This window comes from Metopolophium dirhodum, chromosome 9 (assembly GCF_019925205.1).
Source record: "Metopolophium dirhodum isolate CAU chromosome 9, ASM1992520v1, whole genome shotgun sequence".
NCBI lineage: Eukaryota > Metazoa > Arthropoda > Insecta > Hemiptera > Aphididae > Metopolophium > Metopolophium dirhodum.
Genome location: NC_083568.1, coordinates 9,945,258 through 9,970,653, shown reverse-complemented (window position 1 = coordinate 9,970,653; position 25,396 = coordinate 9,945,258). Strand labels below are relative to the sequence as shown.

The 25,396-nt window shown below is 29.6% G+C and overlaps 1 protein-coding gene across 1 annotated transcript in view; it reads left to right on the top strand.

The window, feature by feature from the left end:
- Positions 1–25,396, top strand: part of LOC132951620 (uncharacterized) — a 94,853-nt gene that overhangs the window by 16,314 nt on the left and 53,143 nt on the right. Inside the window, exon 2 of the mRNA XM_061023433.1 lies at positions 23,903–24,127. Coding sequence (XP_060879416.1) covers positions 23,903–24,127 — 225 coding nt within the window. The remainder of the gene's footprint in view (positions 1–23,902; positions 24,128–25,396) is intronic.

Genomic DNA, 25,396 nt, shown 5'->3' with positions numbered 1-25,396 from the left:
AATATTCTTAGAAGTATAGGCTAAAATAATCGTCTCCGCTCAAAATTGTTTTTACACAGCAGCATGATGGCTTTCTTTGATTTTAAATCTGTTTAATACATTTTTAACACATAGGTAATACCTATTACATTTTTTTTGGTATACATGAAATCTACCAACTTGTCCACTTACAGGTGGCATTACATTTTGAAGAAATCAGGGTTTTTAGGTACAAATAATAGAGTAATGTAGGTATATATAAAATATTTTTTTTTTTTTAGTGTTTTGAATTTTATAGTGGAATCAGATCGTTAGTTTTTATTGAACTTGTCATTTGGTAGGATTGAATATTCTTATTGAGTTCAAAGTTCGAAAGTTTGTACCAAAATCAAAATTGCGCATTATAAAGTTGCGCGTGTGTGGTTATTGTAAATTGCGCGTGCTTTTCATCAAAAGAAATATTTCCACCCTATAGATAATAGTTAATGACACTTGTATAAACTCAGTCAAACGCAATCCCGAGTGCCCTCGACCCCCCCCCCCCCCCTGCCAGTCCCGGTTAACCCTATATGTGTGAAAATTTAAAGACATCGCCGCGGTGCGTATAATTATAAATTATTATTATTATGGAGGAGTTCAGAATTTACTATAGTTAAAAGCCACTTGTGCAAAAGTTTTTGGAACACCTTATGGCGCACGTACCCGACCGACCGCGTCGACGATTTGCCCGGTGCGCACCTGCTGGTGCGTTAAAAAATAATAAACGAATATTCATAACTGCGTTTATCTTTTGCGCCGCAAGTATACTATAGTATTTAGCCGGGGATTGCTGTCGCAATGTGCTTTACCCGCATAATTCGAGGATCGGCTATGCATATGCTTTTTTTCTGTTTTATTTGAGAAAACCCATTATTTCGCATGACCTAGACAGGTTAAACATAACTCTTGATATGTAAAACAAAATCACATTTTCAATGGGACTCAAGTGAAAAAAGCATTCATTAATTTTTTTTAGTGCTCTAAACATTACCATTTCGAATGGATTGACATTATGCTAAAAAGTTCTTCATTTTTTGTGTTTTGAGACAATGATTAACACCGGGCATTTTTCAGATTAAAACGGAATCAAAAAATATTTCGTTTAAATTGTTTGAATATTCTGTTTTTAACATTTTTTTTTTATCTACATTCAAGACAGATTGCTTTGAAAAGTAACGAAAAAGCGAAGAAAAAACTTTACCCATTAATCCGGCTTATTAAGCACGGAAAAACTACGGATTCCATTGGCACCCCCGTCGGCCAAACAAGAATGAAAAAAATAAATTTATTGGATTCGTGAAAAATAACGGCCGGGAATCTGGGCAGAATTAATTGGTTTTATTGCAAAAAGTTCCTGTTAAACGATTTTCCGGACATCAGCGGAGTGACATACAATAATTTTCCCTCGTCGAAAATTGTCGAGGGTTAGATAAAAAACCCTCCACCAATGGCCGTTGCACGTTGGTCCGAAACGAATTAATTTTTATTTAAACACGTATATTCAGTGAAAAATTTCGAATTCACGCGCAACAATGGCAAATGAAAAACCGACAGGTAAAAAGTCCTTTAAAATAAAGGTCGCTTACCGCTATCATTTTTCTTCGCTTATAGTTTCCACACATTCCTGCGGCTATGTGTATATGCGCGTACACTACATTACCGCCAGATGCCCTTTTTGCGCGCGCGAAGGTTTCGTGCGAACGCCACACACAACACTACAACCCCGAGGTGAAACGACGGAAACCACCCTCCCTTCCGTTATCATACTCGTGTTATCCTGGAAGTCCGGGCCGTTAATTTATTAAACAGGATAAGTCGGCCAGAAACATAAATAACATTTCGCGTGGGTTTTCTTTCCTTCAACATTTGCTCTCTCCCATACACATACGCATACACACCATATTCTATATATATACACGAACAGGTTGATAGGATGACACAACTATTATCGCATGTCCGTCTGTCCGTGCATCTTTGCGTTCGTCCGTACACTCGCCACTCCACCACAGCCGTTGCCGTGTTAGAATTTACGACTGTTAGAACAATACCCCTTACAAAAGAGAGGAGAGATTATTTTAATGTTGTTCCAAACGGCGACAGCGACATGCTCGCACCCGCTACAAGTAACAAAATGAACACCACCGTCGTGTCGGTCTTCTTCTCTGGGGAAATTTGGCGTTGCGCTATAACCCTCTCCCCCCCCCCCCCACACACACACGCGCGCGCGCGCGCGCGAGTGTGTGCGTGCGCACCACATCTACACGGTGGTGCCGGCACTTGTTTTATTGTTCACTCCGTCCCAAATGAATTTGGAATGCCGACTGAATTTTTCAACTCTGTTTAACGTTCTTTCACTCACTAACAATCATTACGGTTTATTTCCGTAATGATCATAATATTCAATGTATAACACGTCATATATAATATACATATACCTCTACAGTATTATAGGTACCCAGTGCTTTATGATTTTGAAATGTAATAATTCACGGTTCCCAACATTGTCGTAACGCATAATATTATGTTATTTACATAATATCGTTTATTTAAAATTTACTTACTTATTAAAATCAACTTCACAATTATTCAAATTAGTGAGTGTTTGTATTAGATATTAAATCCTCGTGTATACTTAATTGTCAATATATTTAATGCATTCTCTCACACTAACCATTATTTTTATCAAAAATGTTTGGTTGTTTTTTTATTATATTATAATAAAACAAATTATTATTCTATACTGTACACTTACTGTATGTGACAATCATAATTTTATAAAACACTAAGATATTATTAGAAAATTACTCGGATAATTGTATTATAACTTATAAGGTAAGAGTATTAATAACTTTTTTTAAAAAAAGGTGGGCAAGTGGGTGTCGCTCTGCTTAGGTTACAAGTGGGTCACTGTAATGGATAGTATTAAATTTGAATTCAAAGATATAATATCATTGTATAAGAAAAACGATTGAGCGAAGACATAGGCGTGTCTACGGTGGCAGCCTATAGGGTGCCTGGGCTGCCCCTGCAATTTTTGAAAGGTGCCGGTCAACCGAGTTTTGAGTCAGAAGGGTTACAAAATTTATTTTATATTTTTAAACTTGATTTTTTGTGGGTATCATCATAATTACCATTTACTTATAAAGATTGATTTCCTGACTTCCGAAATAGGAAAAACCTACTATAAAGACTTGAGACAGACGACGACGGTACGATACGCATCTAGGTATTATTGATATTATTGTTGTATTATTTTTGAATTGTAGGTAAGTGGTGTAATCCAAGACTGTAGATGAATAATATTTCTGAAGTTACCGTAGATTATTATTGTAAATAGATAATTTAGACTTTTTTTAATCTAGTCACGCCTATGTATGATACTACTAAGTAAGTGTATTATTTAATACCTAACGTATTTACGTGGAACATTGTTTTAAATTTTCAATCCTTAGATATAAAAGTTGAACATTTTTAACTACAAAATAATTATTAAATTTTGTCAAAATTTGAACTTTAACTTTAAATATTTATTAAAAAATATTGTGCCTACCAATATATAATATTTTTCAACTGCTATTAACTACAATATATATATATATATATATATATTACATTTTCACGCTTTTTGGACCAACAAATAAAATTTTATTGATATTTGTAGAAAAAAAAATTGAAATTTGAAATTTTCCGTAAACAGCTCAAAATGAGACAACATTTTATGAAGTATAGAAAATTAAAATATAAACATTCAGTGAAATTTTCATGTATCTATACAGTTATTCGTTTTTGAATTGCAACAAAATAACAAAATCGCTAAATGAAAAATCGAGTATAATATCCAATGTTGTAAAAATTTTTATCTAACTCAAAATAATTTGTTTATTTTTGTGATTTTTACGTATTTTGTCAAGATTTGAACTTTAAATGCTTATAAAAAAAAAAATTGTGAATATGGTTTTTAATATTTTTCATCTATTTTTGAAACAATATATTAGGAGCCTTCTATTAATTTTTCAAGCTTTTTTACCCAATAAATAAAGTTTTATTGACGTTCATAGAAAAAAAACTAATAAAATTGGAAACTGAAAATGTCCGTTAACAATTAAAAAAAAATCAAAATATTTTGAAAATTTTATCGTGTGTAGAAAATGCTAATAAAAATAAATAACCAGTGAAAATGTCATGTATCTACGGTAATTTTTTTTAGAGTTACGATAAAAACCAAAATTCCTGTTTTCCTTCATTTTTATTTCGTTTTTCATGGCGCTTTTGAAAACTTCTGTACTTTTTGACCCCCAACCAGACCCATACCAACAAGATTTACTTTCCTATCAGAAAAGATACTGTTTAAGAAAATTTAAGCACTTTTACTGTCCTGAAAGGTGATGACAGACACAAAATAAATAAAAAACATAGGTTAGGTTAGGCTCATTGCTCCGCTCAGAATCTAAAAGGTTTGAAGATTAGCATTCCAATTAGCAATGAAGTACCCAGATTTTTGCATAGTTGTGATATGTTTATAGTTTTTAGTAAAATTTTAAGGATATTCCAAAACTTGTTATAATTATTAACGTCTATATTGAATTCAAGATACATTGTTTATACAACTTTTGGTACTTTCGTTCTACTCAAAATCCAATAAAGCGATAAATATAGCAAAAAAATAAAATCACTTTGTTAAACCAATATATTTATTTAGCATAGGTAGTAAATAGTCCATTGAATATAATCAGATTGTTTAATATTTTGTGATATATTACTGAACTCTTTATCTTTGTCTGTTTGTTCAAGATAAATTGGATAATAGCGGTCACTGTAAATAAAAGCTGTGTGCCTGTGTACATTCTTTACCTCACACATAATTATTTTCAAAAGGTTTATTTGTATACAAAAATACCGTTTCTTTTCTCTGTATAACGTTTCAATAAAATTTTAGGCCTAATTTGTTTATGGTTTTTGGGAAACGTTAAAAAAACATTATTGTGGTTCGTTTGTTGTTGTAAAGATCTTTTTAACCGCTTAACGGTTTGATGGAAATATGGAATACATTTATCCGTTTCGTATTGCTTTTTTTGTGCATCTACCATTTTATTCAACCATGGGATTTATATGGCTTTGTATTTTTGCTCCCATTTGCTAGAAAAATGGTTATCGCATCATTAACTTACTGTTACAATAATAATATATTGGGTGTTGTTCTGGAGTGTAGTCGTATAGACAGACACATATTATGAAATTAATTAAATGCAGTATGAATATCTCCTATATTGTAATAAAATGAGTTTTTTTACTGGCTATTTGATATTTAAAAGTGAAAGAACATAAAGACGGCTATCAGCATTATACATGTTACATTTATAAGAAATAGTGTTTTAGGTAGGAACTGGAGTGCACCTGCTTGTTTTCATAACAATAATAAGACTAAAACCATATTACCCTATTGAATTATTATTATATAATGTCGGGTTTTTGACTACTTAAACTACTTAAACTGTACAACGCTACGTTTTATCACTGTTATTTTTAGGATACCTATTGTGAATTTGTTTTTACTCCTTTGTTTGCATTCAAACTCTTCTGACAAGATCAATTATTCATGCGGTGGTGCTCGGTGACAGGGGGCGAGCGAGCGGTTTAAGTTGAAATATTAATCCCCGGGGTCGCATAGCTGCTTACAGTAAGTTGTACAGGCAGCAGCAGTAGCAGCATATGTGGACATAATCGAAACGTACAATGCTTTTATTCAATTTTAAGGCCAAATACTTTATTCTTGTATATATTATATGTATGTATAATAGGTATAATATAATATAATATATATATATATAGCGATCATGCACTTTGAATGTGATTTTGGTGATGGTTGGAGGGGAGAGAGTTGTTTAAAAAAAATTAGAAGTCGTTTGTTCAGACTTCGCCACGATAACAGTGGCAGGTCGTTTTATCTCCAACCGTTGAATATAAAGGGGAGGACCGCATTAAAACTGCGTAACCCGACAATGGAAATATTTGCGTGTGTGGACATTTTAAAGAGCAGAAGCAACAATGAGTGTCTAAAGTAGGCGGATAACACGACGACGACGACGGCGTGTGTGTGCGTAGTGTAGAGGTGTAGTAGAAAAATGAATGTGGGTTCACAGCGATGGTCTTAGTGATAAATGACTTGTGTAAATTACACAAACGTGTCGTCGTCAGATGGCCACCAAGTTATTCCCGAAACTTGTTAAATAAATAAATAATAAAAGGTTGGTCGGCATTGTTTATCATCATAGAATTCCAGGTTAGGTATATTATACCTTATATTATAGGTAGGTGACGTACAGAGATTCGGATTTGTGATGTTTTCTTATTTCATAATAATTTTGATTTGATATTACAATTATTTAAAAAAAAACAATAATAATGTTGTGTATTTCTTATACTCTATTCCAAATAAGAGATAATACAGTATATATACACCGAGCTTATATAGTACAGTTATAGATTTATATGGTTTTAATGATAGTGAATAATAGTGAATCAAAATAATTATGTCACCCCTATTCAGTAGAATTATCTGTGCGAGATATTGTATGTGTACCATATTAAAAACTTTACATTATTTTATTTTTTGCTTGATTACTTTTAATTTTGATTTTATACAAGGTGCCCCGTGAGCCGTGAGGATATAATACTCATTAGCCGTGGAAGGGGACTTGCTGCCTGGACAAAAACGGTGTTTTGCTGTTTTACCTATAAACTAAAAAAAATATTAAAAATCATGTGATTAATAAAAATATAATGTTGAAAGATCAACATTATTACACAATAAAACTCTATAAAATAGCCATCTTCGATTGTTTTAAAAATAAAAAAAATTTAAATTAAATATATCTTGTCTTTGTCTCTGTGAGTCTAATAAAAAAAAACAGATTTATGATAAATGTATTATGTCAGGAGATATCTTAATGAGTAAATCCTCGCGGGACACCCTGTATATTATCTGTTTTATTATACTTTTATCTCATATACTTACTCTACTCAGTTAAAAATAATTTTTAGTAGGTACCTATTAAACAATATTACGAATTTGATTTAAATTAAAGTTATAATAACGTTTAAACGATGAATGGAAACCGTATACCTTTACAACCTACACATTATGGGTCTTTATGGTTTATGTTGGATATAATAAATTATATGATTTGCATTCTTGAACGTGTACAACACATTCAATAATATAATAGTTATTTTATTGTGTTAATAATGCGTACTTGCGAACTTGCATACTTGCGAAAGAGTGTAATTTTTATATTTAATTAAATACGAATAAAATGTCTGTATAATTGATACATAACCTTTTAACATTATGCATCTAACCCTCGATAGGTACAATGTTAGGATTATATATTACTTGATTTAAATCAAAGTAGCTCTCTTATAAAATGTCAAATTATTCCGGTCGATATACTAATTATCTTTTGTAATATCATATTCAATGTTTTTTGATTAAAACGAGTGGTATAAAAATGTTCATACGTGTATTATTTTGATTTTATCAATAGTTTCTTTCTTGATCGTTAATAGAGGAATCATACCATCGAAACATATTGTAAATATGTATATCAGCTAATATGGTTTTAACCGGACTCAGACAGTTGTTTTTCGAATGGGATATCATCTTTGTTTTCAAATTAAATAATAAATACAAATTCATAGCACACAACAATTCAAAATATTATGTTTTCTTATTTGTCAATTAAATCGTTCAATCATAAATTTCTATCTTAACAGGCTATGAAACTCGTGAAAGTGTATAGGTTTAGATTAAGCCACTTGTACCACCGTAAACCATCACTATATGCTTGCGGATTATTGTCACTACAATGAGAATAGCGGCGGTTGCAAGAAAGTTATAACCACAATTCAGTGGTAGTGAGCTATAGTATATAACCAGTAACCACTGGGTAAAAGTATTATTAATTTATTTTGCAATCGTCTGCATCGTTGTATAGTCTATATAAACATTTTGGAAACCGATCACGAACCACCAACATTGTCCACCCTCACGGCCTCACCTAACCTAACATTCTCACCGCGTCCGTCGTTATACTGAGACTTCTCTGACATGACCTGCCCACCGATTGGCCGATTCAAATGCGACGGAGTAAATTTCTTTTTGTTACTCGCCTGCCGTCCATTAACTGCAAGCTAGACTTTTTCGTCTCCTCACCCTTCTCTACCACTGGCTATCCTACCGATTCACCCTAGTTTTGGTTCTCTTATTTATTAGTTTAAAATCATTCTCCTTTAAAATTTCCCCGATCCATAGTCGTCGCTTTATTCAATTTAACTTCGTTATATCCACTTGTACTTGTCCCTTCAACTTTGTACTGCCGCCATCATCGACAAGTCTTCAAACTTGATTACACAATCTTCACAAAGTTCTTTTAACAGATTTCCATTTCCTTTCCAAACAAAATCAAAATGAAACGTGTGCATGTATAATACATTTTCACAACGAGGTTAGACCTATCACCTATAGTTACATATTTACCAAAATAGTTTCTCTTTAATTACGATAAATAAATTTACTGTTATGTTTTTCGTTATAAACCATATTGAATTAATTGAATTTTAATCATACAAAAAATATATATTAACAAACATATTGAAAAAATGTTCCTTGTACTACAGCTCTGTTTTCCATTTAAATGTCTCAAAATTACTTCATAAAACTTTATACAAGAAGCGTATAAAAACGTACAGGAAAATAATAATAACTATGATAATAAAATACATTCAACTATTTTTATTTTTTTCATATTTACCAGACCTTCCCTGCAGTATTGCAAAAGTTGTTTCATAAATTTAATTCCACTATCTAAATATCTATTATGTAAACAGTCGTATTATATTATTATAAACTTATACCTTTGCTTACCTATATAAAAATTTTAATGCAGGAACGACAGTAACCATGTTGTATTGTATTTTGTATGCCAACGTTAAGATACAAAGCTAAAACTGTTAAACGTTTCGTGGACATGGCACATGGAAAACCAAAAATACGTGCTTTAGATAGCCCACGGTTCTTGAGGTTTTTTTTTGTAGTGTTCTTTGGTATTTTTTCTATTTTTGTCGCTGGGGAATCGTAAGAGGGATTTTCTATTGCTCTCTGATTTATTGTATAAAGGTTTTCTGCGGTACAAAGCCCTTTCAATTTAAAAAAGGTCTTCCGGAGGGATAAAAATAGCGCGAAGCACGCTTTAAAGTATTAATGGCGTCTATGATGCATTCCTAAGCCACAAACTGATAAATTTATAAATTTTCAATATTGAGAACTGCGATAATGGGTTCATATCTATCATTTTATTTTTTTGTTAATATTTTAACAGTAATTTATACGAAATTTGGGTTAGACGTATTTAATGTTTACCTATTAATTTTATAATTATTATTAGGAGGTGTCTTAATTTTAACTAACATTTTTGAGTTAGAATATTTTAATAATTTTGAACTGGTACCTATAAGCCATTGCAATTTATGTAATGTATAAAATTATTAATATTTTTTTTGTTATGAAGTTCTTTTGTCATTAGAGAAATTAAGGAGAGAAATTCATTATCATTTATTATAATTAATTATTAAAAAAAAACCTGTCATCTAGTAAAGTCACGAGTGATTAGTCACATACATAATATAAAGTTTAATTTATTTATAGGGAGCGCGTAGAATACTATTTTATTTTTTTTATTTTTTTAAATGTCGTTTATTTAGGAAAATTTACAATCTATACAAAAATGGTACAATAAGTAAATGTGAATAATGATTAAAAGTGGCAATGAGGGGAGTACAATGAGTAGAAGTTTCACATTAGAAATTCCTACGTAGAATACTATTTATAATATTACAATCGATGTTTGTAATTTTTTTCCCCTTGGGCCTAGACGTTATAAAGGTATTTTTTATGCATCTTCATTTTTTTATTATTATGCGATTAGACTGAATCAAAATTTGCATTAAACAATCGTTTGCGCGTTTCGTGTAAACTAGCTGGTTCATGTCAGATATAGGTAAATATGTTAAATTGGAAATGCCGTGTTTTCACTGTATGTATATAGTGTTACTAAAAATGATGGAATTCGATGAGATACACGTGCTGTATATTTCGTATATAACCGCAAAGTTTAGTTTTTTTTATTATTTTTGTCTCGAAAAATAACTTTTCTGCAACATCTTCGGCGACGAGGGTGTCCAGCGATAGAACCATTATATTATATAATATATAGTAGCGCCGGAACGTAGAAAAATTTACTACGGCACGTGACCTGTCGGATGACAACCGCCGATTTATAAACGATGTGATGTATACTCCCTTATACTGGATTTTCGATTGTTCTTCTAGTCATGAATCCGATATTTGCCAACTTGAAAAACGAAACCGTCTTTTATACATATACTCCCCTTTACTGTTTTTTTTGTTGCCTAGATTAACACGGAAATGGCGTTTCTATGGTCTGAAACGTATAGAATCACGTTTAGCAATATAAAACTGACCTCCGGATGTAAATTTTTTTATATTAGACTTTTATCGTTTATTTATATATACTTTAATTACCTTAAGTATATATTCACAATGTCTGTTATGTTCTATACACGTCTTTTTTTTTTTATACTTAGTAAAACGCTATAAAAAAGTTCTACGCAGTAACTCCATGTGAATTTTTATTGAACACAGATGGTAACTTCAGGGTCCAGGGAGATCACTTATTGAAATTATTAGTAGTTTTCGAAAAAATAGCAAATACAAACTAACAAATAACAAAGTAATAATGTAAGCATTTTCAGATAAACCACTAACCACTCGAAATCATTCTTCGATTCCAATGATTTACTATCGATTTAAAGTATAAATTGGTCACACCGCCCTTCAGTGGAACATCTTTTAATTTTTTAATTTAATTCTCTATTTTGACCTTAGGTATATGTAGAACATTACGCAAATAATCAATATTATTTCCAATTGTATATCGTCTAATAATTGGTGGTGTAATTATATTTATATAGCCATATAAGGTAATTGACCCCAAAACTTAGAGATCTGCTCGAGAGTTAACATTTCATTTTAAAAACTAGTTTGAGCGAATGCTGTAGGTAGCAAAGGCATAGTGAACAATTTTTTTCATCTTTTTTTTCACTGCAGTAGGTAGGAAGGCACTTCGTCAGATTTCACAGATAAATCCACTCGTGTTTCTGAGTTTTTCAAAAGACTAAGAGATTTTTTTTCTCTAATGAAAATCCAAGAGCTCTACTGCGTTTCATTATCCGGGCACAAAAGGAAAGGGCGGCCACGCTACTTGACCGCGTAGACCGCGATACTGCATTTTAAGACGTTTTACCCGATTGGCGGTCATACATATATAATTATTTATTACATTTCCTGCATTTCTATAATGAACATAATAATATGACAATTGCGATTATTGTTGCCATGTTAGTGCTTAATGCATAATATTTATTATTATTTACTAATTATTACATCCATTATTAATGCGAATCCATTAAAACTCATATTCGAATGTATTTTTATTTTAAACTTATGTACACTATACCTAACGTTCTACATAATTAAATCCATGCTATAAAATATATTTTATAATTTGCCTAAATAATAGATTTTTTAAAATTTAGTTATTATAATATATTTAATATGAGAACTATGAATGCATTCGTGTCATATTAATATTATCTACACAACAAAATATATCATAATAAATAAACATTTAAATTATTTACTGAGTAGATATATTTTAATTTTTTTAATAAGTTTTTCATATTGAGTAATTTATTGTTCATTAATCATTGAAAAATTCATTATAAAAATAGAAATATTAAAGTTTAAAATGTAATATTGTAGGTAGTTAGTTTATTAAATAATTTATTGTTGTATAAGTTATTAGTTATTAGTCGCACAGAATCATCAATATTAATTCTTAACTTTTTGTAAATTTTCTTTTTTAAATATTTTTTTTTTAGCTAAATCACCGCTAAATAGAAATAATTTTATATATATCAGTATACCTTTATGTATAATGTATATCACGTTTATTTTTTTCCTGATATTTTTCGTTCGCTGAATCCAATTTACTAAAATTATTATTTTAATGTATTGCGTTTATGTGGCTGTGTGAGTTATATGTTATGAGTTCAGGACTTATCGTATTTAAAAAAAAACTTTCAATTTATAAGAAAAAAAGCAATTTAGTTGAATTGAAAAAAATTAATACTATAAAATATTTACATTTCGAAATAATATATTGACATTTAATTAAAATATAAAAAGTAATTTTGTCCTCAAAATTGTAAGCTATGCCGCTGTGGTATTTTAGAATATAAATATTTTTTCAAATATCGATATAATCATAAATCTTAACGGTTATATCAATGGATCAATACAAAACGGTTTGAAATATCAGCTTTTATCCGACGTTAAACTATAAAATTATAAAAACTTAGTATAAGTAAATAAAAAAGTATCGGTGTGAAATTTATCCGGAGATTTTCGGGTTTTATTCGTGTTTATTGTTTTTTATAACACAGACATTTTTTTTTATGATTATTAAGAATAGGGCAAGTGAACGACGTATCTAAACTAAACACGGTACAGCTTTGTTATTCGGCGTGGGTGTTATTACAACTTTTAATGGGGTTCTTGTTTCGACCTTGTTTCTCTGTCTTTCTCTCTCTATATACACATATACATAGACTGAAATTCAAGTTAATATCGGCGACGAGCGGTGGATATACCCTGGTCCGAACTTCGGGCTTCTAAAAACTTTTTTGCTGATGACTGTGTGTTGGAAGCCGCCGCCGACGCCGTTTATTGCCGCCAGACTGAAAATATCCACTTAATTTCAACGGGGTCCCTTCTTAACTCCTCTCCGTCCTTCTCCAAGTAAGGGTCCTATTTTTCAGGAAACAGTACGGATTTATGTTTATTTTTGTTGTTGTTTGTTAATAGGCACAATATGCTGCGCTTGGTTCGGAGCTTTCAGACATTTTTTTTTTGTTGTTCTCGATTCTCCCACGGACACAAAAGAAGTAAAATAACATTAGTCATTGCGTCAACATTATTAAACGATAAAATACTATATTTTTACTTTACTGTCGGAGTGAAATCCTAAAGCCACAGCCTTTCATGTTATACATGGTTTTAATAGGTATAGTGACTATTTATCATTCACAAATGCTTGCGTTTCTTGATTGATTGAAAAAAATATTTTTCTGACATTTTTTATTCTTTAAATTTTAAATTTTCGCCGAGGTTGTATAATTATATAATTAAGAATATTTTTTTTATCTTTCTTGACTAATATCTCTCATTCTTTATTCTTAATAATGTACAGAGTTCATCATAATTTAAAATTATGCCCACACACCGATTTTTGTTATCTATCTCTCCCATATTTATGCATGAAACATAGTAAATTAATTTTCACGTAATCAACACAAGATTTGGGTAATTTTGTTAAGGTAAAATTTTGACTTATTATTGAGTTAGGTTAGGTTAGGTTAGGTGCATACCAATATTAATATTTATTTTACAACAAAATTAAAATATTATTTAAAATCACTGATTTAAAATAATAGCATAGCATCAACGATTGCAAAATAAAATTGATTTTGTTTTTTCTTTATTTATAATATTGGTTACACCTACATTTCCATTAACCTATAACCCACTGCTATCATTACGTGAAAACTATACTTGCCATGTTGCATGATTAGGAAATATCAGTAACCTATATAAAATTCGTGTAGTCGTCGTAAATATTATACAGCCTACAGTGCAATAGTATTATTCAAGTTTATAGTACATTCGTTCAGCAAAACAATATATGTATAAATATAATATAATTGATACGTTTATTTAGTAGGTAAAATTATTTTCACATGTTACACGTATTACTATTCGTCATAAATAACTGACTGTATATTTTAATAACATTAATATGTCAGGTTTAAAGTATAATGTATAATTTCGACACAAACCAACTTTCCAAGTTCAATATATACTAATAGTTTCAAATTTCAAATATTATGTAAGTAATATCGAATAAAGTATTGATTTGTGTTAATTTTGAGATTTTTAAAACGTCAGATATAAACGGTTTGTTAATATTAAATACAATTTTTATTTTTAAGTTTGGAAGTTTTTATTACCACTATAATTTTTCGTACTAATTTTTTGTAATAATTTTTCGCACCTATTACTTTCTACCTACGTAATGTTGGTAAAAAAGTCTCTAATGATATTTTACGTTCTTCAATGTCACAATATACCATACAATTATGAAATAAAATAGCATAGTTATTTTTGTTTGTTGTTGAACAAATGCTATATACTTACTGGTTTGATTGCTTTTCATTTTATGATCCATATACTGCTCATTTTCAAACATATCAATAAGAATTTTAATTAAATTGTTAATTATAAAATACTGTATAGAACATTAGAACATATAATAGATATGCGGTATACTGATAGCTAGTAAACTAACACAAATAATATATTACTTACGTATAAGTACTAACATAATATACAACAATAGTTATTTCCTTTTATAATATTTGTATATAACTTCAATTAAATTTTTAATATACAAAACCAAAATTTTCTATTTATTTTTCATTGCAACAACGTAAACTTTTACCAAAACATTTTACTTAAAAACATTTTTAATCTTAATTTAAAAAGTATATACTTAATTATATTACTTTCGTTTTCTTCATGGTTGGTAATTTTTTAGTTTTTACTCTAATTTGAAATTGCAATTGTATGTATTATTATTACAAATACAAAACAAATAATTTGAAAGTATTAACCTAAATGGTTTTCTAAGTGATCATTTCTTGACGTAATTTATCATTCAAATAATAACAATATTAAACAGCCACATACATAGGTAATATTTATTTTAATACTCTATTAAAAATAATATATGACGATTATAATTATGTGTTTAAGGGGATTGAAGGCGGTGATTTAATAAGGGGTCGCGTATAGGCAATTCGATGTCTTATATTCGTTACGCAGTGTGGTTGTGTGCGAAATAAATTATCATTAGTGTGCGTAGATACGTTCGGAATCCGTCGTGTGCCACTCTCGCACGCACACGCACATGTCAATAAATCGAGAAAAACGAAATATATTCTTCTATGCATCACCTATAAAAACTACTAAAAACGGTAGTAAATTAAACAAACTTCCTGAAGTTTGATTGTAATTTCGAAAAAAGGGTTGAATTCGTAAGCTCCTAGACTATGCTTTTTAAGAACCACTTTTTTGATATAAAACCCAAAAAGCCCAAAATAAATATAAATGTATGCAATTATTTCATGAGATTTTTTAAAAAAATATCCAAATTGTATGGTCCTTTAAAATTGAATATTGAAATTCGACTTCCTAGAAAGCCTAGTTATTTTACCTATGATTTCATACATATATTAAAAATTATAATCGGACATTCTGAAGTATGTGTAATTTACCATCGATAATTGGTCTAAAACATACGAAAAATACGTGACATGCGATCCCTTAACATATTAAGAGGACGCTACACCTGAATGTATGGTATCCGTCTTTGTAACGTATAACATAACAAATTTTACTCTATTATTTTAGATTCTGAGTGGAACGATGAATGTATTGATTTTACAATGATTCGTTTTTTTTTTTTTTTTGTGTCTGTCATCACCTTTTAGGACAGTAAAAGTGCTTGGATTTTCTTCAATAATAACTTTTCTGATAGGAAAAACGGGAATTTTTACGCAAAATCTGTTTTCGAGAAAATCGATTTTGGTTTTTGGTGTAACTCTAAAACAAATGACCGCAGGGACATGAAATTTTGACTGAATGTTTATATTAACATTTTCTATGGACCATACAATTTTGAAAATATTTTGACTCTTTTTGAGCTGTTTACGGACATTGTCAGTTTTCAATTTTTTTAGTTTTTTTTTCCATAAATATCAATAAAATTTTATCTGTTGAGTAAAAAAGGTTGAAAATTTAATAGAAGGCTCCTAGGTTATTGTATGAAAGGCAGATGAAAAAAGTTAAAAATCCTTAGTCACAGTTTTTATTTATAAGCATTTAAAGTTCAAATTTTGAAAAATACGGAAAAATCACGAAAATTTGCAATTTATTTTGAGTTAGAAATTTATAGTAAATTTTCTTTTTAAAATTTGAAAATGTAATACAAGATTACTTGTAAGTTTGTCTACTTTTTATCAAAAAAAAAATCAACAAGAAACTTAAATTAAATTTGTATGAGCGTCTGAAATTTATATTTTTACAACATTTGATATTCACTCGATTTCTCATGTAACAATTTTCTTATTTTATTGTAATTAAAAAACGAATGACTGTAGATACTTGAAAATTTCACTGAATGTTTATATTAGCATTTTCTATACAACATAAAATGTTGAAATTATTTTGACTTATTTTGAGCTGTTTACGGACATTGTCAGTTTTCAATTTTTTTAGTTTTTTTTTCTATAAATATCAATAAAATTTTATTTGTTTGGTAAAAAAGCGTGAACATTTAATATAAGACTCCTGATATATCATTCTAATAGCAGTTGAAAAATATTAAAACTACATTGGCACAATTTTTTTTATAAGCATTTAAAGTTCAAATTTTGACAACATTTATCAAATTTATAATTTATTAATTATTTTGTAGTTAAAAATAAATAAAATGTTTAACTTTTATGGCTAAGGATTGAAAATTTAAAACAAGGCTCCACGTAAATAGGTTATAATATTATATAAATTACTTTTCACAATAATATCATCAAATATACTTGGTAATATCATGGGCTGACTGACCGTTTTCGCTCAGAATCGTTTTTCTTATACAATGATATTATATCATTGAATTCAAATTTAACACCATCCATTACAGTGACCACTTGTAACCTACTGTACAGCAGAGCGACATCCACTTATCCACCTTTTGTTAGTTTTTCTTTCTATAAATATCAATAAAATTTCATATGTTGGATAAAAAAGCGTGAACATTTAATACAAGGCTCCTGATATATTGTACAATAGCAGTTGAAAAATGTTAAAAATACATAGGCACAATTTTTTTTTATAAGCATTCAAAGCTCAAATTTTGACAAAATTTATCAAATTTATAATTTAATAATTATTTTGTAGGTAAATAGGTAATTCATAAAATGTTCAACTTTTAAAGCTAAGGATTGAAAATTGAAAACAAGGCTCCACGTAAATAGGTTATATATAAATTACTTTATTCACAATAATATCATCAAATATACTTGTCACTTGATAATATCATAGGCTGACTGACCGTTTTCGCTCAGAATCGTTTTTCTTATACAATAATATATCATTGAATTCAAATTTAACACCAATCATTACAGTGACCCACTTGTAACCTAATGTACATCAGAACGACATCCACTTACCCACCTTTTTAAAATTAAAGTGAATTGACATAGTAAAATTTAAAGGTATGATTATTATTTATGGCATCACACAGGTTTTTATTGATATTAATATTTTAAACAAGTTATGACCTTTTAGAAACTGTACATTTAGGGTCAATAAACTCTAATTTTAAAAATAACAGAGTAAAATGAATATTGTTGACGTAAAATTTGGTATGTTGTACGTTTGATTGACGGATACAACACATGCGGGTGTAGCGTCGTCTTGATAACATTGTGTTTATGATTAATTTTTCTTTATAAATATTCTATCATAGTATACAATTAATTTAGATTCTGAGTGGAGCGATGAATGTATTGATTTTACAATGATGTGTGTTTTTCCATTTTTTTTCTTATTTATGTATGTACCTATAGGTAGTATACTACCTACTAGATAAGTAGTCGAAATAATGTTTCGATTTTCAACTTCAGTATCTTTTCCGATGGGAAAGTGAACATAGTTGGTGCATTGAAGAGGTCGAAATTTAAAATTCCTAAAAGTTTACAACTGCGCCCAGTAAAACAAAAAAAAAATAAGGAAAAACAGGAATTTTTACGCAAAGCCAGTTTACGACGAAGTCGATTTTGCTTTTTGGCGTTACTCTTAAAAAATTACCGTAGATAATATATGAAATTTTCTATATTTTAAACTAAATGTTTTATGTTTATATTAGCAATTTCTATGCATAGTACAATTTTTGCTCAGAATCGTTTTTCGTATACCTACAATGATATTATATCATTGAATTCAAATTTACCACTTATTAGACTACTTAGACCCACTTATTTTAACCTACTGTATAGTAGAGCGACACCCACTTACCCGCTTTAGTTCAAAAGGTTAGACTTTTAAATTCTAAGTGAGGCTATGAATGAATTGGTTTGACCAATGATGTGTGTGTGTTTTTGTTGTGTACCCACATTTTGGAGCATAAATTTGCTTCAATCTTCAACTTTGAGGGTGGTTTCTGTTAGCAAATTTGATCTGGTTGGTACTTTGCTGTGGTTTTAAGTCGACAATTTTCAGTATTAATTTCTGATTTTTTATGAAAAATTCAATGGACTACAGTTAAATTTACTGTAATATTGTTTTGTAAAACACTAGTTTTTGATAAAATCGATGTTGTTTAAATTGGAAGTTAAAAATTCATCAAATTTTCGATTGAAATTTCTAATACAAAAGCGCCGTTTGAAGTTCAATTTTTGACAAAACTGGATATTTCAACGAAAAAATTAATTGATGGTGTAAATGTATAGTTATTTTGTTGTACCTGTTTTAAAAAAATATACTTCGAAGAGACCAGAAACATTTTACATTACCTACGTAGGTATATTGTTATTTCATTTAGACAATTACCTATATATATATATATGTATTTTTAATATATTTAGACTTATTTTAAGCTATTTATACTACTAATCTATCCTTACTATTCTACAGTGCGTCAGTATTAAGTTATATCTATATTTTCTATATTTTAGCCAACAATGAATTTCACCTAGCTAATTAAAATTATAATAATAATAATTTGATATAAGTACACTATTCATATTGAATTAAAATTTAACGCATCAATTACAGGGACTTACTGAATAAGCTAATAAATATTTTATCACATTTTCGTCAATCAAATTTGTTTCATATTCCTTTAGTAAATCCATACAACATTAATACCTATCATTTTTTTTAAATTTAAATTTAATATTACAATTATATTAACTTATAAGTATTCGATATATTTGTTTTATAACACAAATGTGGTTCTATAAATTAATCTATAATTATATAGATAAATGATAATACTGGGATTTTTGAAACCAATGTGGTTTTTTAAAGTTAAGAATTTTTCTTTTTTGTCAAAAAGTGCTTGGTTTTTAGTATCGAATTAATTCACCATCGTCAATATTGAACGAATTTTGGAGAAATTTGTAACTATGATCTTGAGTTAATTTTTAATATCAACATAGAATATATAATAATACGTTTATAATATACTCTGAATATCAAGAGCTTCATAGATCAATATGAATTGAAGATCAAGACGTGACATGAAGCGTATTGTGAAGAGACAATAATAATAAAAAAATTGAAACATTTATGGAAATAATAATAATTTTGTTGAGTTTAACGAAAATTTCGAGATGCTGCTACACGCCGTTTATGTCTTAATAATAAAGAAATTATATCTTTAAACAAATATGATAGTTGAATGTATTATATCGATTTATACCCAGTACTATATTCAATCGGCAAAGGCGAATTGTCCATCTCGGCCGAATCAGTTCACTAAGCGAGTTACACCGATGCAAATTTTCGCGTGGATTGAGTTGCACCAAAACCAACATACACTTATATAGCGCTATATATCTTATATTATTATCATTTTTTCACGGGTAAAGCCGGGTTGTATACAGCTAAAAATTGATATTGGTTCGAAGTTAATATTCTTAAAAACTACTGGACCATTTTTAATAAAAGGTAGGTATATTAATAGAATCATTGAGAACTTAGAGGGTGTTTATAGCTTATTTATTAAACTCCTGTAGGTATCTAAAGGGTAGCCCCACACATGATTTTTTTAACCTATAAAAAAAGAAAAATGTTTCTTATCTAAATGACAAAATGATAACATACTATATATCACTATTATAATTAGAAGAAATATGGCATATACATTTTTCTACAAATATATTTATTGAGTATACAAATCTTTGGCTCGGACAGCTAGTATATAAAATAATTATATATAAATAAATAATAAATATTAAAAAAAACTCATATCATTTTAAAACCAATACATTCATCGCTCCGCTCCGAATCTAAAATGGTTTTAAATTATACATCAAATTTCAAATGGCTATGGAAAATATACGCTTATTATGTAAATTATATAAAAGACCGTGTCTACATATCTGAAAAACTGAGCTGTTGCGATATTTAAGATCGGCTATGTACAAAATGTCACGTACGTCTCACCAACACCACCATTTTCAAAATATTGAAATTTTATTATTCGACCTTTTAGTATACTCTTTATACGACTTGCGAGACTTCTGAAAAGAAAATTATGTATAAAGCTGTTGGTGTACGGTTTTGTTTTGTTTTTTTTGCACACACCGTAAATAAAAAATAAAACGAGATCAACAATATAAGAGTTGTTATCTGTGGGAACGATTATTGTTGGTGGACGGATGGGTAGTTACAAGTCGCGTAGGTATTAGAAAACATAACCTCTAGGGTGCAGCAGATACAATTTTTACCAGGGAATAATCATTCGAGGTTTTGAACTTTATTCTCCCACATCGACCCCTCTCACACGTCTGCCCCGAAGGTTTGGGCGCATGAAAAATTGACGTCTTGGCAGAACATTATAAACGGAAATTTTTCACGTAGAAGTTGGGTCGAAAGTCATTTTTTCCATTCTTGCGACGGCAGCTGTCTCAACGACGTATATCTTACGTATCCCTCGCCCCACTTCCTCTAGGTCGTTTTTGTTGCCGACGAATAATAATAATAATAATAATAATAATCGTAACCCTCTTGCTTCTCGCTCGTACTACCCACGTGCGCCTCCCTCCGACGATAATAACCGGATCCCTCCTCTACCTACCTACCCTTTGAATGACCTTTGCCGGTTACAAGCAGATAGCGCGTGCTTATTCTCTGCGGGGATTACGCGTTGACGTTAAGTCTAAAGTATTGACGGACGGATGAATGGTGGACGCACCATCGCCGTGGCTTACCTATAAACTTTGCTGCTGCGATTCTTGCAAAGTTTACATAACCACAGGAGTTAATCAAACATAAATAAATGTGTTTCTACTTTTCTGCTGCGTATATATATATTACAGCAATGGTAGTTACCCACTGTTCATGACACCGCTACAGTCGTTGAATCCTAACGAATTCATGTAAACGTACATAATATTATTGTACCTACCTGTGCATAATATAAACTTAAACTTGTTTGATATAAAGCCGAATCCCATTTTATAAACGTCCATAATATACACGTGTTTTGTTAAGCTTAACACAAATAAGCATGCCTTATATTATGCTATCATTAAGCAGTAATTTTTTGATTTTTGAACGCATGACATTCATTTAAAAAATCAAAGCTACGTTTTTGAGAAATAAAAGATATATCAAATCCTTTTTAAAATTATTTATTGTACATATTATTTATTCAGGTCCATAAGTAGAATATTTTCTCTAAAGATATCAACATCAACTGAATGCACGTTTTACAACTTTTACATTTTTGGGCGTTATACGAGCATTAAATTGCAAGGATGAATAGTCTGTAGCGAATTTGAACTGAACTTCTCTACAAGTACATGGTCTTAAATGTATAAACTATCTCAGGTTCCATATTTGATTTTCATAAATTACAATTTTAAGACCGAGAATTGAAAATAATATATTGAAGTTGTAGTTTAAAAAAAAGCAAAAACATGTCAGGTTAGGATAGTCATTTTTTTAATCTTAGTTTTTTGTATAAACTGTAATGTTATAAACTATAATAAAAGGTACATACTTAGAATACAAAAAAGCGAGTGTATTACGCTAAAATAATCACCTCGTTTATATAATATGCATACCTATAATATGTATAATTATGTATAGTTACATATATATGTACTTATTGTACTTAAATGATATTTCATGCAAGGTGATTCCCATAGGATTACTATAAACAATATTATACATACGATATTATTTTACATAATTTTATTTTTCATCGTTTATGGAATGTACAGTTTGCATGTAGAAACAATATTGTAATACGTATAATATCTACCTTACATATTTCGTATTTCGAATATCTACATTTATTTTCAGAATTATTTCTCTTGTATACTTTTGTGTGTTAACTCGTATCTTTCAAATTGAATCCTTGTAAAACCTATACATTTGCAATAATAGTGTGATCGAAGTAGAAATAACGTTAAAGAAATGTCTTACACTTGGCAAGAATTACACAGTTAAATTATTTAATGATATGGCCCATGAATATTGTTATATTGTTATAAACTGTTTTTGATGATTTTTTTTTGTATTAACCGCTTCATGTTATGTACCTACTGACTTGCAAATTGTGCATATCGATAAAACAACTATTATTATATTTATTATAAAGGTAATACTATAAGAACCTGCAGTTAATAATTACATAGAAAATATTTTTTTATAGGAATAATGATTCTGATGGCAGTACAATACAATCTTTTATAAATTATATGCGTGTTCAGTGGCGTACTAACAGTGATGAGGGTAACTACCCCCCCCCCCCCCAATTTAGTTCTAAGTACGCCACCGTATGTCTCATGTCCATAATTAATTAGTTAGTTAATGTTATAATAATTATTCATATCTATAAACAAGTTTTTGTATTTTTATCATTGATAAAACGTACTGTCTCTTTGTTTGTTTTATTTTTTTCTTAAGTCAAACAAACAATGTTAGGTGATTTAAAAAAATGATTATTCTATCCCTCGACGTACTCAATTTATGTGAATAATATGAATTAATTTTTTTAATATTAGATAGCATTCTTTTTTTTTAATTAATTAATTAAAATTATCTTAAGATTGATATTGAAGACGACGCCGACGGTGCAGTTTGTTTTTAATTTGTTTCGAACAACTTAGCGAATGGTTAAATTCGAAATAATAATATTTTAACAGAATAATACTGTAGTGAATCTGGTTATCTGTATGTTCTATTCTCGTAGATAGATTTATTCTCAACATATATACATTGGCATGTAAGGAAAATTGGAATCAGCTTGTAACCGAACTACCTAACAGAGGGGGCATAGTAGTGACACATAATATCTTTTTTGTGTCGATTTATTTCGTACTTCACGCGTATAAAGGTGCCAAGAATATATTATACTCTACGATACAAGGTTTATTTTTATTTTTCACAGTTGGATGGTACACGCTAAATCGTAAATCATACGAAAAAAAAAACGATAAATTTTTTAATATAGCCGGACCGGCTAATAAATCGCTTTCGTTATACTATTGTTTTATCGTCTACATTTCTTCTTTTTAACGGGGTTTGACAGTTATTGGAGCCCTCTTCGGGTGAATGAAAAATAAATAATGCCCAAAAAATGAGTTTGGGGGCCCTACCTGGCTCCACTGCAGGATTGGAAATCTCCGTCTGGTTCTTTTAATACCAATATATGTGGCGTGTGGCGTATTTCTCTACGCCTCCCTGTTTATATACGACCCTCTGGCGTGTACATATAAGAGATCATTTAACATTCACCCTCGGTCGCCCGTCACGATTGCCGTTTTAATGAGTTTTTCATTTAATTTAACTTAATATATATATTTTTTAATAATATTATTATTATGATTACAGAACGGCGAACGAGGCTATTTGGAAGGCTTAGCGTCCCGGTACGCGGATCTGTACAACACCCATTATCGGGACATTCTGGAGTATCTGGACGAACTTAGGGCCGCCGAGTGGGCCGAATTATCTCCCCGGATCACGTTGTTAGCCCCTTCGTCACCCTGCAGGTCGCCGTGCAACATTGCCGGAAATCCGTACTCTCATCACCTGTACGCGCCCGGAAAATACTCTGTGAGTATTCAAAATCACGATTTTCGTTCTATATTACATACCTACATGTTAAAAGATTTACGTAGGTACTTGAACCGTTGTTATGTTTCTATAATACTACCTACTGCTGCTTATTTTATTCTAAACAAAATGTTTAAACTCTAAATAATATTTTGTGAACAACGTATAATCACAAAATAAACATTACCTATAATATGTGTGTTTCGGATTAATTAAAAAATTTAAACACACAATTTAAATTTCATTTAAAATTTGAAAAAGCCATTTTGATCACAATCAATACCTCATAATCTCATATTTTATAATGTATATAATAAATTTTGATAAAAACATTCTAAAACTCTTATACCTGAAAATCGATTATGTTCATTATTTACTATTGTCAATACTTTTTTATAGTATTAGTATAAGCATTTTATTCCATACAATTAAAAAAAACCCGAACATTTAATTTGTAAAGCTTATTTTATTAATTTAATAAATGATGTTGGCGCGTTATTTGTTTTCTTTTTCTGACCTACGCGTAACGTAGATGCAAAACTTATTCGTACAAAGCAGTTTTTGACAATTCTTGAGAAGTCTGAGAGTAAAATCACATATTACAAAAATTACAGGGAATATGAATAGTATTTTTTTTAGGGTTATACGGGGTGAATCTTTTATCATTGAACACTCATTATTTCAAGAGGTGTAAATGTTTTGAAAATATTATTTTACACAGTTTCAAGTGGTTTAAAAAGTAACGTTTTTATTAAAAAATTATATTTTCAAGTATAATTATCCTAATAGTTTTTTGAATTTTTACTTTTTTAAATGATAACATGGAGTTTTAATTTCATATTCCAAAGCAGGATATTTTTCTAAGTATTTCGAACATAAAAATCGAATTTAGGGCTAGTAGTTTATGAGTTATAAGTATTTAAAGTTTATATAAGCGGAGTGGAGTGGTACTACGGAGCTACCCCTCGAAATATTTGTCTACTTGTCCGTTCATCTAAACTTTAAATACTTATAACTCATAAACTACTAGCCCTAATTTCGATTTTTATGTTTCGAAATACTTAAACAAATATTCTGCTTTGGAATATGAAATGAAAATTCTATGTTGTCATTTAAAACAGTAAAAACTTAAAAATTATAAGGATAAAAATACTTTAAATACGTTGTTTTTCAAACGACTTGAAACTATGTAAAATAATATTTTCAAAAACATTTACACTTCTTCGAATAATGAGGGTTCAATGATAAAAGAATCACCCTGTACATATC